Below are 18,625 nucleotides of genomic sequence, written 5' to 3' on the forward strand. Positions count from 1 at the left end.
TCTTACATATGCACAGATAATTATTTTATGTAATTAAATGGGAAAATAATGTAAATTCTTCATAGTAAATTCTTTAATCCTGAGACAAGGGTAAATGAACAAAGAACAATACTTTCTGTCATCTTCTTTGGCTTGTTGCCACTCTAATTACACAGTTTAGTCTGATCGAGGTCTGGTTTTCCCCTGTTGCCCACAGTTCCTATAGCTTGCCCAACTGTCTTCGTTACTTCAAGAAATCCAAACAAAAGAAAAGGGAAAGAAAGAAAAATTGGCTAACTCTTTTAGGCTGTCATTTGATACGCAAACTCCTGGTACTGCGTGTTGCTTCCAGATAGATAGGTAGAGGCAATCACCAACAGACTGAAGAAAAGAAACAGGTGGTTTATGGTGTTTTGTGTGTATGACAAAGGCTGAACTGAACATTTTTTTTGCCAGTGCAGAACCTGATTGTGGTGGAGGAGATGCAGGAGAAGGTTTTTGTACTAGCTCAAAGCTGTCCCTTTTGGGAAGGGGGTTTTTGTTTCCAGGTGACCGAGCCTCTAACAGACGGTTCCTCTAATAGTGCTTGAGTGTGGATCTGGGTTTAGATTCATTAAAATTTAAGCAGCTTATTACTCTAGCTTTTAAAAAGCATGTGTTTTTTTTTTCTCCCTGTGTGTGTACCCATAAAGACACACACTTCACCTTGAAGATAGGATATGTATATGAGTTGCAGAATGCTCTACAAAATACACAGCAAGGCGCGTTCCACGTCCAGGGAAACTTGTATCTGAGGCTGAACCAAGTAGGGAACGTTAGTGCATAGAATTGCTAATGACAAAGATTTGCACTGAGAAAGTGGCTATATATATTCCAGTCTCATTCTTGTGTCTATTTTTTGATTCTGTCTGACAGCATGTATTGCGTTATTAAGCAATTCAACTTTTCTTTTTCACGTGTAGATTTGAAGAAGACACTTGCTGTCTTGTTGGATAATATCTTACAGCGCATTGGGAAGCTAGAGTCCAAGGTGGAAAATCTTGTACTTAATGGAACAGGAGCAAACTCTACCAACAATACTACCACTCCTGCTCCCAGCTTAGGAACAGTTGAAAAGCTCAATGTAGCAGGTGGGTATGACAATCGTTTAAAATATTTATGGGCTGTTTAATCTGTACTTTTTTTCTCTTGGCCATAAAATGATTTTTCACTGCTAGATACTTGGAATGTCTTAGGAATCAAAATTCAAAGTCTAGCCAGTATCAATGGCAGTCAATTAAACACGTTAAAGAAAATCAAATTCTCTGCCAAAGGGGTGTAGTCCACCTTGTCCATAGTTAATGTTTCATACATTAAATGATTGCACTTTAGAACAATGAAATTGGGCAGATGTTTTCTCTCTAAACCTAAGTGCTTGGGTTGATATGAATCTGCTCTGCATTTCTACCTAATGCAATTTATTGGTTATTAACTGAAAGAAAACATTTATTATGTTTATTACTGGTTATGGTTTTAAAATGTCCTTCCTACTCTGCTTAATAGTTCTTATGGTTTGACATACAGAGAGAACATACCTGGAATCTTCAGCTTTAATAAATATGTCTTTCAAAACATCAGTTGAAGTCATTAATTTTGTCTTCAGTGAATGGACTGTTTGCTACCCTTACAATTTCCCAAACCATTTGAGTCATGCTGTGGTGGCAGAATATCTTGCTGGCCTGTTCACTTCCATGTCTCTGCTCCTTCAGTGTTCCCAGCTGTGAATGTGGTTGATACACTGATTAAGTCTTGTTTATACTCCCTGATTTATTGCCCTTCATTTTGCTCTGCCTCAAGTCTGAAGACATGCTGGCTGTCCTGACCCATAGGAAGGTCTGAGTTTGCCCTGATGATGATCTTTGCAGCCCTAAAAAGGGAGCAGAGCAGAAGAGTTAGGGCAACTGTGCTTGGGTTTCCTGTAAAAATAAATACTTCTGTTGAGAGGGTGTCACCTTCTTAGATTTGTCAAAATGGAGAAGCAGATGCTACCTGTGGTAGGGTAATGCCACTGAAAGGAAGTCTGGGAGAGTGGAGGTATAAGTGGTGACCTGACCATAGTCTACCAGCAGAACTGCTGCCTCAGCTGCTTTGGCCCCACTGCATTAGTCTGTAGCAGAACGCTAAAGGCATACATATTATCTCTTGGTGAGACAGACTTTTGTGCCTCTCTTGCTACATAGTAAAAACATGCTTATAGGCATTTACAACAGCTGTTTGCATATGTGGTGTACTACTGATGACCTTGTGGTACCTTTTTTCCCCCTCCTGTGTCTTTCATCTTTGTTAGACTGAAGGCAAATTAGAAACAAGTCACTGAAGAGGTATAGCACCTGTAGACTACAAACAGGGTGAGCCATGTTGCTGCCACAAGGAATACAACACAAGATCTTCATTAGAAGATCTTCCACTTTGATGGAAAGTGAGCTAGTACAGTATTATTTTAGTTTCTGGGCTATGTATAAAATGAAAAACATCCCTGTGTATTTTCTTTCTGTAGCTAGACAAAAGAGAGGCTTGATGCTGTTATTTCAATGGATTTGCAGACAATTGGAAGAAGCATACTCGGGATGTTGCTTATACATTTATAAGCAAAGGGTCATTGTTCTTATCTGACTAGGAAATGTCTCTCAACAGTTCTGAGGGTGAATTGAATTTTGTTTGTTATTCTTGGAGCTTGCTAGATTCACAATTTTAGTACACACGAGGAACATCTAAGGAGCTTGGTAGGAGTTTTCAGTTTGTGGTGTTTACGTAGCTATTTGCTGCCTGAGTTTTGCTCTGTGGTGAAGAACACTATTTGTCGTCTTAAAGCTTCAGGTTTTTTTACCTTTGACTCTTGGTACACTAAGTTTGAAATACCTGAATTTTAAACAACAACAACAGAAAAACCTTTAGGAAACAACTTCTTAAGGTTTGTTTAATGTGGTGGTGTTCTGGTACCTGTTTAGATAATGTTACTCTTCAGATATCTCCAGGCTGAACAGCACCGATGGGTTAAAGTGCCCGCTGTTCATGCATTTGAAGCAATTGGTGGAAATTCATCTGATCAGAGGCAGGCAAATAGAAATGAAAAACTCGTTTCTACATCTGTCTTCATAGCAGTTTCCTGACAGCAGCAAACTCTGGAAGCCATAGAATTCCAGTAGAATCATAATATAAGTATCTTCTCTGTTAGGAAGGAATTGTTCAGAAAATAAGCTAGGTAAGTAAACATTGTGATTACAATACCAGCTACAGCGTTGGTTTTTGCTGTAATATTTCAACAGCATCCTTTGGCATTGTGCTAGAACAATTGAGATAATCTGAAAAATGTTGTAGAGAAGGCATTTTGTTACCAAACAGTTTGCATTTTACTGGAGCTGTAACATGTATGTATACAAATACACATGATGTTTCAATTGTTTTCTTTACAATAGTTTGTTCAGCTGTTACACTATGAAATGATCACAGAAAGCAAACACTTTGGGATTACTCTTTCTCTCTTTATCAGCTTTAATATTTTAATTATGACTGTAGACAAATTCATGTTAGCTATTTTTAGTGATTTCACTCGGTCTGGACAACCATAGTATTTATGAAGCATCCTAACAACATGTTTAGTATTTTTAGTAATGTTTTTTAAAGATTTTTTTAAAAAATCTTTTTTAAGACTTCTTGAGTTTGAGTTTGGGGTTTTTTGCAAATCTTTTTTCCCTCAGTATTTATGGAGCATCCTAACAACATGTTTAGTACTTTTAGTAATGTTTTTTAAAGACTTTTTAAAAAATCTTTTTTAAGACTTCTTGAGTTTGAGTTTGGGGTTTTTTGCAAATCTTTTTTCCCTCAGAGTTTCTGCTTAGAGCTCTGAAGTAAGTTAAGCCTTTTGTAGCCTCATTCGTCAGTGCAACAGTGCAGTGTCATAAGCAGACTTTCCTAGAAGAGTCTTCCTTCCAGTGGAGCTACTTCATGTATTTATTGTGAGCTGTCACAGTCCACTGAGACCTGATTCTACAATCTGTATAACCATGTCCCTTTACCTATGGAAAGCCTTTCTGAAATAAATGAAGCTTCATGCAGGCCTAAGCTGCACCTTAGCATCTGTTGGCACTGCTTGTAAACCTCGGTGGTAAATAGTGGAGTCGTTAATAATCCTGAAATCTGGCTTTTGTCACCACTGACCTTGTGTAAAGCTTACTGTGTTTTATATGCTACCTGAGCAGATACAAGTGATAAGTAATAAGATATAACAGAATGACAGGAAGGTGATTATACTGTAAATACTTGTCGTCATTGCTGATTGTGACTGGACGCAAACTCAAAATCAACACATAATATTTTTCTTGTAATTTAAAACTTGACTACCATGCAAAGCTGGACTTGTCAATCTGAGTGTGCTGTGGGCTTTTCTTCATTGTGTATTTGAAGTATTAGTAACACTTCCATGGAAAAAAAGATCGTAATCTCTTATCTGGAAACTAGGAGGAGCAGAGATGATGATGATTCATGAACATTGCTCCTCCCAAAGCCTCTCTGCAAGTGAAATTTTCTTTCATTGGGTGCATTGCTGTATTCAGAAAGCAGTCCCAAGAACAATATCCGTATGCTACAGGTAGAAGATGGTGATAATGCGAGAATCCTGGTTTAGTTTCAGGGTCAAGCTACTGAAATCAGTCCAGGTTATGGTTTTTATCTGACTTTATTAAACACAACCGGTGTGTGACCATGACTCAGATTTATGGATTGCAAAATTCTTTTCTGTGAGATTAAGGACACTGGCAAGTGGACCTGATACGGATTTTTATAAAAAAATTTCCACTCCTCTCCACCTTTTCTATATAGACAACTAGAATAACAGTCTAATTGTAGTAATATTGTAGGAATATTTGTAGTATTAGAATGTATGGATGTTCGTCAGATCATTCATACATTGTTTTTAGCTTAGCTCAGATAGGAGTTTGAATGTGACTATGCCAGTAATCCAGCTAACAGTGAAGAGAATGTGTTGAGAAATGGTTGTCAGGTGCAGAGTGGTTGAAAAATCAATTAGTTGAAAACGGTGATATTTCTCAATGAACAATTTTTGCCCAGTATATATCTTGATGGCAAAATGTCCATTAGTCCAGGAAATTTATTTATAGTTAATAAACTTGTAAGGTCACTCCTAATGCTCTATGGCTGAATTAAAACCACCTTCAGTTACCTAAGTCCCCTGACATTGTAACATGTAATCTATCATCCTTATTGCTAATGAAGAAAAAAAAAAATCTACGTAATTTTTGATACTTTAACATTTTTTTTTGAGAATATCCAAACTTTAAGAGTGGTCACTGCAGCTGCCTGGGCAAAAGAGTTTGAGTAGTTCATGTTCCCCTAAGGAACAGATCTGCTCTGTGCAAGTGGGCAGCAGTTCCCTGTAACTCAATGCCAGTGTTAATATAATAAAGGAATACACAGCCCGTGCAGCCTTACAGGTGTAAAAGTAGATGAAGAATTTCCTCTGAACCATATGGATAAGACCTAATAATAATGAGTTTTGTAGCTCCTTTTAAAACTGCAAATGACATCCTGACTGTATACAAACAGCAGTTGAAGGACTCACAAAACTTAGGAAACTTTTCTATCAGCAACTTCTGTAGGTTTTCCTGGTGAATAAATGATAGCATCAGTAGTAGAAAGATGAAGTAGGACAGTTTCTTGAGGAAAGAAAAAATATTAGGGAAGTATCTTGCTATCCAAGAGGTTTTTTTTTCAAAGAAGTGTTTAAAAAAAAAAAAAAAGAATGCGGTCTGACCGTGGCAAGTGTTAGGCAATGTGAGCTGCAAAGTCTGGGGAGGTCCAGACAAGTGTTGAACCGGGAGGTATTATTACCTGGAGTATTATGCTAAGATAATCCATTAAAAATTAATTCATGAAGGGATGAGCAATACCTCATTTGAAAGAGTCTGTCAGCAAAGGAAGAAGGATGCGCTGGCGTGGGAAATTATCAAACAGTGCTGCAGTTTAGAAAAAACATCTATCTTTATTTTAGGTTTATTAATACAGACAGAAGTTGAGTCATCTCTGGCCAAGCAGTAGCCATTATGGCTATTTATGCCTTGTAACAGCCTAACAGAAATGCTTGTGGCTTCCTAAAAACAGTTTTGATCCATTTTTAGTCTGTGCTTCGACCACTGTAGTCTGCACAAGCAATTTATTTGATAGGTATTACTTGGTAGAGAGCCCGTGACTTTTTCTTTCAGTGAAGCAGTCTGTTCATTAACATACTGAAAGCTGAAATATGCTGGTATTTGGAGATTACCTAGCATAAGTAAAACCTATTTTTTTTACTAAGATTTATAACTGTACTTTGGGGCAGGCATGCAAACATCTTAAAAATATGACTCAGTGTTTAAAATTTAGCAGCTGTTTGGAAATAAAGTTACATGTCACTTTACAAAGGTCTCTTCATCAGTTATGCTCCTTACTTGGTGAGTCATGGAGAAAAGTTCCTTTTTAAAAAAACAAAACACTGTTCCACCTCTGTCTGTCAAGTGTGGTACAGAACTGAGGCAGCAGTGGTGAAATCTGCAACGGAAAACATCGCTCTGTGGTGGTGTGGAGAGTGTTTGCCAGATAAAAAGATCTGAAGAAAACACATCTGGATTATGCTCGTTCATAATGAGAAGGTGATAACAGTTGGTAGGAGGAAACACTGAGGATTTAGCAAGGATTGTAACTCAGCTGTCGCTGAAGTAAGGAACTCAAACTTTTATTTGATTCAAGTTCCCATTTAGAGACCAGAAATATCTCTCTTCCTTTCCAGACTCAGACAATAGCACTGTTAATTTATGTACTGACTGTAATGTGTATTCATATCCTCAGTGTGCTGGGGTTTAGTGTCTGTCATGTGGTGTTACACCTGGTTTCTTCCCCTGAACGTGGTTTTGCAGAAGCTTTCACTGAGGGAAGCTCAAGAGCTGAACAGCTTCTTTTCTCTTTCGGGTTGTGTGAAAGAGCACAGGCTCTTAGTATCACAAATATCTTTATTCTTAATCCTGCAGGAACTGATGATGAGATCTCTGCTAGAGGGTGAGGCTACATAGATAGTGTTAAAAAGCAAAGCCATGGAGCACCTTGGGTAGCTTGAGTGGGAAGTTAGTGTTACTTTTTTTTTCTCTTTAGATCCATGTGTAAAATCTTAAGCATATTTTCCCTTTTTTTTTCCTTCCTTCCTCAAAAACATGGAACAATCTGGTGGTTTCTACTGACAATTTTCAACTGTTTTTGTCAGAACCTCTATTTCATTTATGAGAGTGAATTGCTAATAAAGATGCTTATAAGGCTTCAGCCATTTGGTTTCAGAAGCAATAAAGTCCTCTTTCCTTCTCTCTCTCCTCTGGCTTTATTTATCCAAGCTGTATCTGAAAAGCTTTTAAGGTATTTGGTAGCCATTCTTTCTGCATTTGTGGGAAGCAATATATTCCCATGGACACAAGAAAGTATTAAGCTAAACCTCAGATGCCTAGCAGATAAGAGATTTCGTCAGCCTTTAGAATGGGAAGCTTTGAGCCACTGCCACAAATAAGACCCCAGGTAAATTTAAAGTTGCTCTTTGAGATGATTAAACAGAAATGGGGAAATAGGAAACCACAGCACTTAGAGGCAGAGCTTGTCTACATGGCTGCTCTGTTGCAGCTGAAGCTTTGGTTCCATGTGACAGACACAAGATGTCTTTGGTTTAGGCAGCTCAGCTTTTAACAGTTGTGCTTTGCTAAGATAACTATGAAAGAAGCCCTTGATTTCTGTGGGACAATATTGTGTTAAGCATATTTCATCGGATAGGGCAATCTGCTTGCACAAACATGATCAAAGAATCAGTCCTCTTTTCTTCATGTGATTGTTTAGTAACCAGGGGGTGTGGGGTTTGTATGTTGTGGGTTGGGTTTGGGTTGGTCTTTGTTTTGGGGTGGTTTATTGTTATGGTTTGGGTTTTTTTCCTAAATTGTGAACCCTTGCTGTATTCTTCTGGCAGCTACGGGAAAAACTTGATTTAAGCAGACTAAAAGAAACTCTTTCAATTTCTCAGGCTTTAAAACACTGAAATAATAGCAGTATTAATTCTGAATATGCATGTTGCAAAAGAGTTTTTTAAAAATAAAAATGATTCTTTGAAGCAAGAGCCAAGGTGCTCTGAGGCCTTTGTCATCACGCTAATGTGCTTGCTCCGTGAAAAGCTAAATTTTTGATAAGTGTAGCCATCTAACACCTCAGATAGTATAACTGCATCGAATACTGTGCCAGACTGCTTGTTTACAAAATGTTCTTTTGCCTTGAAAAGTGTCACTTCAGAAGATTTTAATTGTGCGTCTTTGATCCCATAAAAATGAGCAAGTGAAGGTTCACGTCAAATCTTCCCCCACAGCCTCCTTGTGCATAGCCGGGACTTGGAGAACTCTTTCTGAGCTTAAGTTAGATATCAGGATGCTGGATGTGGATGTGGATGCTGCTCAGTGAAGGAGAATATTTTTGGTGTATCTGTTCAAAGTTTCCATGGCTCTTCTGCCTTAAGCATTAACTTGTTCTGCTGTATTGGCTGCTGAGTTCTCTTTTAACAACTTTAGTGTTAACATCTTTAAAGTCGCTCATTAGGATGCAGACTTCAGTATTTACTTGTCATTCAAGACATGATGGCTTGGATGCCTGTCAGATATCTGGCATCCTTCGTGAATATGTAGCAAGGCAGGCTGACAAGTCAGCTTTGGCAATGCTGCAAGCAGGCTTTTTCTTCACGTTACTATGGTGAGAAGGACCTTTACTGTGGTATTTCCGTGTCCTTCTTCCTGAAGATTTAGGGCCGGCACACTGAAGCCTTTTAGGTGTGGAGGAAGACACAGGTAACTTCATGATGAGTTGATTTGTTTCCATAGCTATCTTTTCAATGAAAGTTTTTACACACATAACAGCCTCCTTAGTTTTAACAGTCTACAACTGCAGTTCGCCCCAGAGCTCTGTACTTGCAGAGTGTCGTGGTGTAGGCCCAGTGCATAACAGAGCACCGTGATGCCCCAAAAAGGGAGCTAGTCAAAATAAGGTCTGGGAGGGCTTCTCACCACTTAAACAGGTCACAGGCAAAAGACAGACTCATCATAAGGAGAGAAAAAACAATTTTAATTTGTTACCAACATCAGAGTAGAACAATGGGAGATACAACCAGATCTTTAAATCAAAACACCTTCCCCCCACCCCTCCCTTTTTCCCGTGCTGAGCTTTTGTTCCTGGTTTCTTCACCTCCCCCCATGTGTCCTGAGGCAGAGGGGGATGGGAGTGGAGGTTGCAGTCGGTTTGTGCCATGTGGCCCTTCAGAGGTAGGGAGCGTTAAGGAGGACTCTGCCCAGCCTCTCTGCTTCCACGTGGCACCCTTCGCACAGGAGAAAATGTCCTCAGAAGTCCAATCTGGGTCTGCCCGCAGCTGCAGTTTGCCTCACACACGAAGTGCTCCAGCACACACTGCCCGCAGTCACGGCTTCTTCAGGGGCAGCCCCGCCCCACCGCCGAGGTCTACGGGGGCTGCAGGCCAGTCCACCTGGCTCTCTCCACGGGTTGCAAAAGGGGAACCTGGGCTGTGCATCCTCTTCCTCCCCCCTCTCCTTTCTTTCCTTCAACCGACCTTGGTGTTGTTTTTTTTTAAAAAGTGCTTCTCCTCAGGCCCCACTTCTTTCTCTGCTGCAGGTCTCTTCTGATGGTTCTGGAGAGTTCCCAGCTCTCTCTCTTTCAGGATGGAGCTGCAGTGGGGCTCAAGCTCAAGCTGGGGTTAGGCCAGGCTGGCCCAGCCCAGCTGGCTGGGGCTGTGCCACCCGCATCTGGGGCCATGCTGGTCAGGGCTGGTGCCAGACAGCATGCCCTGCACCCCCCTTAAATACACGAATTCGCAGTGGTGCTGATTGGCTTGACACTGGTCAGAAGTGGTTCTGGCAAAGGAAAAGGGGGAAGCTTTTCAGGTAGCTCCATAGCCCTTCCCCCTTTACCAAAGACACAACCATAAACCCCTCACAGAAAACCCAGTACACAGAGACAAGCTAGATTAAAGACAGCTAAGATATTACATATTATTTTGTATTACCAAAACTGTCCTGCTGCATTAAGAGGACTACAGTTGGCTTTCTTCAGTTAACATAGTAAGTACAATGTTCTGTATGGTCGTGCCTTACAAAAATCAAACTCGTTGTGCCCACAGAATGTCAGGGTGTACCAGATGTGGTAGAATGTGGGCTGCACTGGTCCTATTAGCCAAGATTACGCATTTCTTGAAGTAGTGCTTTGCTTTGACTTGTATTTATTGTGCCTTACCCATTGTATTCCTTTTCCACACTATATAATACCAAACAGCTTTTTGCATTTTGCTGTCCATTTGCCTCCCACAAAGGCGGTAGCGTGGAGCTGTGCACAATTGTGTGTTTTCAAGCCTCTGTTGCAGTGCAGAGTAATATAATGACTGTGCCGAGGACCACACGTGAATATTTTCCACTGCAGTGCTAAGCTGTGTTAGTAATGCTGAAGGGGGCTGTTAGTGGTCCCCTGGGCTGCATTTTGATTAACCACTTGACTACTACTTGAATTCTCCTCATGCTGCATTGATTTCGGTAGCGTTAATGGAACACAGCAGCACAGCTGGTGTGAGGATGGACAAGCAGCAGCATAGTTAATTTTCTTTAAAATCATACCAATGCTTTGCTACTGAAGTTTCTAAAATGTTAGTAGAAAGCGTATTGTGCTCTGCGTTTTAAATCTGGAGACCTTTAGGTCATTTCATTGAATGTGTTGATAGTGCTTCCAGCTCAGACTGCAAATTCTCTCTCTAAAGAAATCTTTCCAGCTGGAGATGAAAAATGTGAATTAGATTGAGAATGTGTTAATTAGTGGGAGAAGGGAAAGGAGACCTTACGCAAACTAAACCAGCCTTAACTACAGTGTTGTGTCTAACCATAGATACCAGATTTCAGAACTGAAATAGAAACGAGAAGGTTCCCATGAATTGAAGTAAAAATAGGACTCTCATTTAATGATCAGAAAGAGAACAAATAGAGATAAAATTGGTGAATAGACTTGATTGGACACGATTACTCTGTCCTTTTAATACTAAGGGGGTTCCTGATGTTATGAGATCTGCTGATGGGAAACACTTTGAGTTGAGCTATTATATGTGCTGTGTGTCATTGAAAGACATTCTATGTGCTTTTATGCATTAGTCTAAAAATTTGGGGTTTAGCATCAAGGTTCCAAAGTACATAAACTTCTGTGTCATGTTAAATTCTTTGGGTATTTCCATTAGACAGGTTGCTGGTGTCACAGTTTGCCATTTCAACAGTCTTGTGGCTTTTTCATTTGTTTTTTTGTATTTGTTACTGTGTAACTTTTATGACAAATTGAATACCTGTCAAACAGCAATCACTACTGAGTAACTAATTATAACTCTTACTCATCTTACTGTCTTAGTGGATTATTTTTAGACTTCCTTACTGTCTGATGGAGAAAAATTAAAGCTGAATTTTTTTATCCTGTTAGAAAGCACGTAACTTGAATCACGGTCCAATATAGGAAAGGGACAAAATATGTACAGCACTCACTGTTAGTTATTTTTAATATTCTGTTAAAGAGTAACTAGGAAGCGAACAGAAAAATCAATTCACTGTCACAAATTGTGCTTTTAACCAAATTCTCTCTTAGGTATTGTAGACCTTCACTAAAACAGACTAAACCTGTGGACATGGAGTTTAATTGCAAGAGACGATGAAGACCCGTACCTGTGAACTGGTGTTTAAAGAGGGTGGCATCAAAGTCACAGGACTTTAGACAGTATAGCTGCTCATACAGAGCAACAAGGGAGAGGTATCTCTTCCAGTGCAAGGTTAAATCTGCCAAGTCATTCATGCTGAAGTGCCAGACTTTGCAGTGAAAGAACTGCTGTGTTCACAAGTTCAGTGTCACCTGCTGTGCACTAACGATCTCTGATGCAGAGCTGTAAATCTTTACACAGCCACAGACGTTTGCAAAGTGAACATATGGCTCCTTTCTAAATGTGGCAGTGCAGTTTTAGTAATATATTTAATGTCCCAGGACCTCACAAACAGAGCACTGTATTTAAAGAGTTATTTTAAATCTAGAGTTGCTTAGTGTTTTGTCAATATTTTCCATTTTCCAGGATAATCTGTAACAACTGTGTGCTCTTAGGTTTATAATAGGCTCGCATTCATATTTTCAATTTGTCAATGCATTGACTTTTAATGTAATATCATATGAGATAAATGTTTAATAGCTATGTCTTTGCATAACAGCAGTCAAGGAAATGAGCTGCGAATTACTTCAAAAACACTTAGGTGTCTGTAGAATAGAAATCAATATCATGGCTTACAAAGTTTAAGAGAAAAAGGTAAGTATTATCTACTGTTCCTTTGTACTGACTTGACAGTTGCTGTGTTTCCAGCTTTTTTGGCTGCAAGTTTTAAGTTTTGGCTGGGAAAAGAGATCTCAGAACTTGCACTTTAAATTACATAAATCCTAATTAAAGATAAAAATTCTTGTAGCTTCTCAAATACTATCATCTAACAGAAGTAACTTTTCCAGCTTAATAATGTATTTTTCCCTTCAGGAAAGAACTATCTAACATGAATTCGGTAACAGCATAATACTTCTATCCAGAGCTTTTTAACAAGAATCTTCGTAAAATATTAGGGCTTGGCGTTTTTGTCATCTCCAAACAGTGTACACCTTTCTCTAAACTCCTGGCTTGTGTAAATGTCTAGCTCTTGCTTTTTACTCCTTGAAATGGGCAGGAACAGGGAGAGCTGGGAGGGTTGGTTTTCTGCTTGCAAAGTATCTGTGTGTAGCACGGCCACAGCTGATCTGAACTGTTGAAGGGTATGGTGGGTGCAAGATGTGACTGTTGTAAGAAGGCAATTCTTATTCTTGCCAGTAGATCTTGCAAATACAGGGATCCTGTAAAACCTTCTTGAACAGTAGCAAAGATCACTGCCATCTGAAGAAACACACTTGCGTGCTGAAAATGTGTTTACACATGACAAAAGCAAACAGGTCTCTGGACTGCAGTTGCATATCTACCAAAAATGAGGCTTTATCTTGTGGGGTTTTTTCCCTGCATCCTTCCTTTCTTTGACAGATCACAAGATGCCCATTAAAATCCAATATGGGCTGATAGACTTGACACACTGGGTAGTTATGCTGTAAAATAAAGAATAATAGGTTGTGCTTCTGTTAACCCTGTACTTAAAGAGACTTCAGAAGAAGGGAGAGTTTGCTAACCCTCTGAAGTGGAAAGCAGTTTATGATAGCATAATTAGCTTGATATGGAAGACTTTTAAAAATTTTTATTTTAATTTAATTGACAAAGTTCATGGGTCCTTCATGTTGGCAAGCTATACCTTCCAATCCACAGAAAGCTTTTTGAGTACTTCCCTGCTTTTGACAGACGAGGAACTGAAGGAGTACCATCAGGTCTAAGGAGGAATGATCGTCTTGCAGAGGAGAATCATTCATCCCAGAGCAAGCAATGCAAGGGCTGGATGTTACATTTTGCTAGGCTGTGCCAGTGGCACCTCTTGCAGCTGCAGGGAGCAAAAACTCCTTTGAGCATGGCAAGTATAACTTGTCCAGGTGCAGCTGAAATTGATAGGAAGACTTGTTTGATTGAATAGGAACGCCCAGACATTCACAATTTTGAACCCTAGGTTCAGTATGATTCTGTGAGTTAAACTTTCCCTGCAGTTGAACTGCGTCTCTGATGTTGTATCATAGATTTAAGATGTCTTTTATGTTTTAGGAAGGTCTGAATTTGACATACTTTATAAAAAGCTCTAGACTTATTTTGTATTCAGGCTTATGAGTTTGTTGGGAAAAAAAAAAGAGAGAAGAACAAAAAAAAAAAACCCCTAACCCCCCCAGTTTAGACCATAAAGCTCTTGTACTGGCATTGTGTTGATTACTGAAAATTGCCATCATTTTAGCCATGCCTCATTTTGGTTTAAGGTAGGTTTGTTACTGTTTGATCTCAAGCACTGATCTCGGTCTGATTCAAGTGGGAAGTCTGATTACTGAGCTGTGGTAAAGCAAAGAGTCCTGTTGTTACCTAGCTGTACTGACTGAATTTAGAACATATTTTTAAATGCTTGGTATCTGTATGCATGCCTTGTACGATCTTACTTGGAGCAGAAAGCAGAGCTGTAGATATCAGTGGTCTAGTCTGCAAGAATCCTTTGAGGATAAGGAAGATACAGGAGAATATTTTGAAAGTGCATATTGATTTGAAATTACAAAGTCATCTTAAAAACTACTTTGCTTCAGTGTTATTGTCATTGGCAGTACAGCTCAGTTTGTCAAATTACTGCTGCTGCAGAGACTGCCAGGTAAGTGTCTTCTTCCTGGTGTAATTCTTCATTCCCCATCAGCTCTATTTTGCAGTGCTTCACTCACATTTCAAGTTCTATCTTTAAAAGAAACTATTTGCAAAAATATATGGAAAACACTCAGACAAATCAGGAGGTATTTTTGTATCTAGTACAACGTTCTAACTTTTATCCATTGATCTTGTCCTTACTCTATGCTAATGTTGCAGCCTTTCTTCTTTATCTCCTGAGCTCTCTAATTAGCGCACTCTGGGTGAAGTAGTGCGCTGTAACTGCCATAGCATGAAGTGTTCCTAGGTTGATGGATGGCTGGCTTTAATGACCTTGATTCTTGCCCGTGGGAAAGCCAGAAATAATGCAGGTATAATTTAGCTAACTCTGGGATGAACTACCTAAATTGAAAACCTTCTCCTGCACTGCCTTTGGCAAGAATCTCCACCACATTAGTCATTTTTCTTCCATTAAAGGCTTGCGTTAACGGGTTCTTCTAAGTTCTTAGGAGAAAGTCCTGTGCTGGAGTTGGTAATGGTGGTAATGTCCTTTAAAACTGCTCCTTTTTCCCTGACTCATGGGCTGGAAGTGTTGTTCTGTACTGCACTCCTGAAATAACTGCAAAAATCGAGACTAATAAAATCGGCAAAAGTCAAAAATTCTTGAGACCGTAGGAAATTTTTCTCATGAGGTGTGAGGTATTGCTACACAGCTGTAAATTTAGATCATATTGAAAACTTTATTAATGGAGTTGTGTATCTGATGCCAAGTTACAGATCATGGGTATTTGATAAAGTGATAACAGAACTTGAAAAACTAGTTTTTATGCTTGAGAGCAATATACGTCTTACAAATGTTTGACAATCGGAAACAAGTTGTTGCAATTTAGTGGTTTTAAGCACACTTTGATTAGAAAGATACTTTTTATTATTCTCAGTCTGGATTAGCTTTTTAAGTCTTCATAGATCCGTTTTTTGTAATTCAGCACTTTTACTGCAAGTCAGAATTGAAATCTATGCAACCATTTTCTTCTGTAGTCAAAAAGAGGACACACTGAGTTTTAACGTTGTAACTAATATTACACAGTAGGACCCTTCAGTCAGTCTGGGTTGTGGATTCATGAAAATAAAAGGAAGGCTTCGTCAGGTTATCTGTCAGAGCTGTAAAATGAAATCCAGTTATGCTTTGTGTTTCACTTTAGATCTCATCAATGGAGCCCAAGAACAGTGTGAATTGCCTCCTATGGATGGTTTTCCTCACTGTGAAGGGAAAATAAAGGTAAATAACTGTTTTTAATCTTACTATGTGTGTTCTGTTAAAACCTGAACGTATGTTGCAGGAGGTGACTACTCAGACAATGGCATCAAAAAAAGAGGATGTTTAGGTGTGTGTCTCACTGCAGCAGTGCTCACCTCAAGCCTTTAATACTGCTGCTGCAGAGAAATAAAGTGGCACCCTATTCAGACAGGAATAAAACGCCATATTATATTAAAATGCTGTATTATTTAATAAAATGCTTTAGTATTTGAATGCTGTCTTGTTAGTCAGAAACTTCCCTGTCCTTTTTGAAAAGCCTTGTTTTCTTCCCCATGAAGGAGTCATTTGGTGTTGCCCTACCCCAAGGCTGGGATTCTGTCTGTACCTCACTCCAGCCCTGTCTCTGATTCAGCAAGACATTTGTTTGCGCTCACTTTCCCTCTTTGCCAACAGCTCTGTCCAGTTCCTGCCTTGCTCTTTTCTATGCAAAGCATTCTGCCTCTTGTGCTCACCAGCTGGGCTCTGCACTAAGTGTGCTACCTGAACTTTGGGGTTCACAGTTGATTCTACATAAATCCTGTGTTTTACGAATAATGCAGTTGGAAAGGCCTAATATTGAAAGCCATCAGACTTCAGTTGGAAAAGAAAATACAACAGAAGTAAAATTACTTAAATACCATTGACAAATACTACAATTTATTTTTAAAAGTGAAAACAAATAACTATATGAAATGATATTGCCTTCTTTAAATAAAATTCTTAGACTGTAGTACTTAAAAAAAATCTGTAAGTTTTAAATCTGTCTGTTATTTTGATCCGTTTTGACAAACAGGCTGCATAGTGACTATGTAATGCATTATTTGAATATTAAAATATTAATTTAAATTAATTACTTGCTTCTGCAGAGATGGCTGATTCTTGGCAGAATCGGGCAGGTTTCAATCTTGGTAACTGAAATAATCTGTTAAATTCCAGAGCAAGTGTAGCACAGGGGGAGCAATGCAGTCAGCTCCAGCCACACCCGTATGTCTGGATCCTGATTATAATTCTCCTTTTGATATTATTCTCTGCTTGCCTGGCTACCAGTTTATACAAACTGTGCTCACGTCTGGTATGCAGTAACTTCCCTAGTGTAGCTGAATGCTGACACACAGTATGCTCCAAAATATTAATAAAATTCCTTATTTATTATTTGTGACTTTTATCTGCTTGGATATAGTCGCTTGCAGCTTTCTCCTGTAATTCCTGAGGGCAGTGTGAACTAATATAAAGTTATTATGTGGAAACCTAACGGACTATGTTTCTGTTCTGTTACAGTGGATGAAAGATATGTGGCGATCAGATCCCTGTTATGCAAGTTACGGTGTAGATGGGTCCACATGCTCCTTTTTTATTTACCTCAGTGAGGTTAGTAGTCTCTTAATCTGCAGAAGGGGAACATCATAGTGCCTCCATATTTTGGGTAACTGTTTGCAAACTTTTCTCAAAGGAAATCATAACTTCCTTCAGAAAAATTCACGTTTATAACTGAAGTGATGTAAGCAGCAGCTCTCCAGGGAGCCCACATTAGGTATCCTGTTAAACCAAAGTGTGAAGCTCATTCACAGATCCTTCCCTCTGAACACCTTCTCTGTTGCTTTCTGTGTAGCTCCTGAGGTAGTAATAGGGAGGCATTTGGAAAGTGAATCTAGATGGTACATACTCCTAAACAGCATGGCCACTTCCTGCTTGGAGACTGATCATGAATTGCAGAGTCTGTTAACAGAAAACAAAAAAACCTCAAAGTCACATTTTTTTAGTGAAGTTGTAGATATATTGGCTAAAGCTTTTGGTACCAATGAGAACCACAAGCCCAGTGTTGTACACAGCTGAGTAAGGTGCTTGCTCTGGTGTTTTTGTACAGGCTTCCTGTTCCCTATGTAACACTTGTTTTCCAAGAATGAATTTTGTCAATCAATTCTTATGAGCTCCATTACTGGCTTGTAGTGTGTGTGCCAGAAACAGTGAGGTGTATTTGATCACTTGACCTCTTTTTTCTTAGTCGTAGAATTTGATAACTTACGGCAACTGATCTTGGAAGTAGTATTGATATCTAGTGGTGCTTGTAAAGAACTGCAAGAGCCCATGTGGCTGCAGAGTTGAAAACTAATATTAATCTTGTAGTTTCTGCAAGGATTGGGGGGATGGGGCTGGGTTTTAAAATTATGTATCTGGGATTAAAACAGTAAGTCTATTATATGAATAACTTGGTTGTAATGCAAGCAGTTTCTGTTAATTTACTCAGTTGACTGTCATTGAATTTTTGGGAGCATTGCTTGAAGCAGCAGTAAGAGATGCATACCCAAAACATGTATCTGAAGAGATAAAAAAGGCTGGGTTGAATCATTCCACTGCTAGTACCGAATGTTGTTTTATTTATGGGCTACAAAGCTGGGGAAGGAAAAGATACTGGATGACTGTATTATTTATCCTGTTATTTATCTTAGAAGCTAGAGATAGGGTTTCATAATCATCTGAAGTTGATCTAAGTTTCTGCTGAAAGGTTATGTTTTAGCATCAGCGGATTTACGTTTGCACATCAGTATTCTGTCAACCAGCAAGCGTTTCATGTTTTTAATGCAGATGTGTCTTAAAAATGAAGATATACATCAACTGAATGCGGGAAATATTCTTAAATTACTTTTATTATTTTATACTTCTGTTAAATCACAGTATTTTCTGTGACAATCTTATAATCAGTGTTGAAAAACCAGTTGATGCTGTCAGTTGTTTCGTAATTGGTCTTTAGCTCATCCTCATGGCAAAATGCAAGCAGATTTAAAGAGGCCAAATAGTTGTTGAATTTGAAATTTTTCTTTAAGCAGCAGTATTGAATTTGGGCAGCTTCTCGTTTCATGATGGAACAGCAGTACAATTAGTCTATGTGTATATTTGGTGACTTCAGACAAAGGTCCTGTACTTTTTTTTTAAGTGTTTTCCCATGA

At 39.0% G+C, this 18,625-nt stretch overlaps 1 protein-coding gene across 1 annotated transcript in view; it reads left to right on the forward strand.

The window, feature by feature from the left end:
• Positions 1-18,625, forward strand: part of LOC104542915 (alpha-1,6-mannosylglycoprotein 6-beta-N-acetylglucosaminyltransferase A) — a gene marked incomplete at its 3' end in the record, with an annotated part of 43,721 nt that overhangs the window by 3,365 nt on the left and 21,731 nt on the right. Inside the window, exons 2-4 of the mRNA XM_010187381.1 lie at positions 942-1,109; positions 15,586-15,662; positions 16,959-17,048. Coding sequence (XP_010185683.1) covers positions 942-1,109; positions 15,586-15,662; positions 16,959-17,048 — 335 coding nt within the window. The remainder of the gene's footprint in view (positions 1-941; positions 1,110-15,585; positions 15,663-16,958; positions 17,049-18,625) is intronic.

The sequence above is a fragment of the Mesitornis unicolor genome, unplaced genomic scaffold (genome assembly GCF_000695765.1).
Source record: "Mesitornis unicolor isolate BGI_N332 unplaced genomic scaffold, ASM69576v1 scaffold19606, whole genome shotgun sequence".
NCBI classification, from domain to species: domain Eukaryota; kingdom Metazoa; phylum Chordata; class Aves; order Mesitornithiformes; family Mesitornithidae; genus Mesitornis; species Mesitornis unicolor.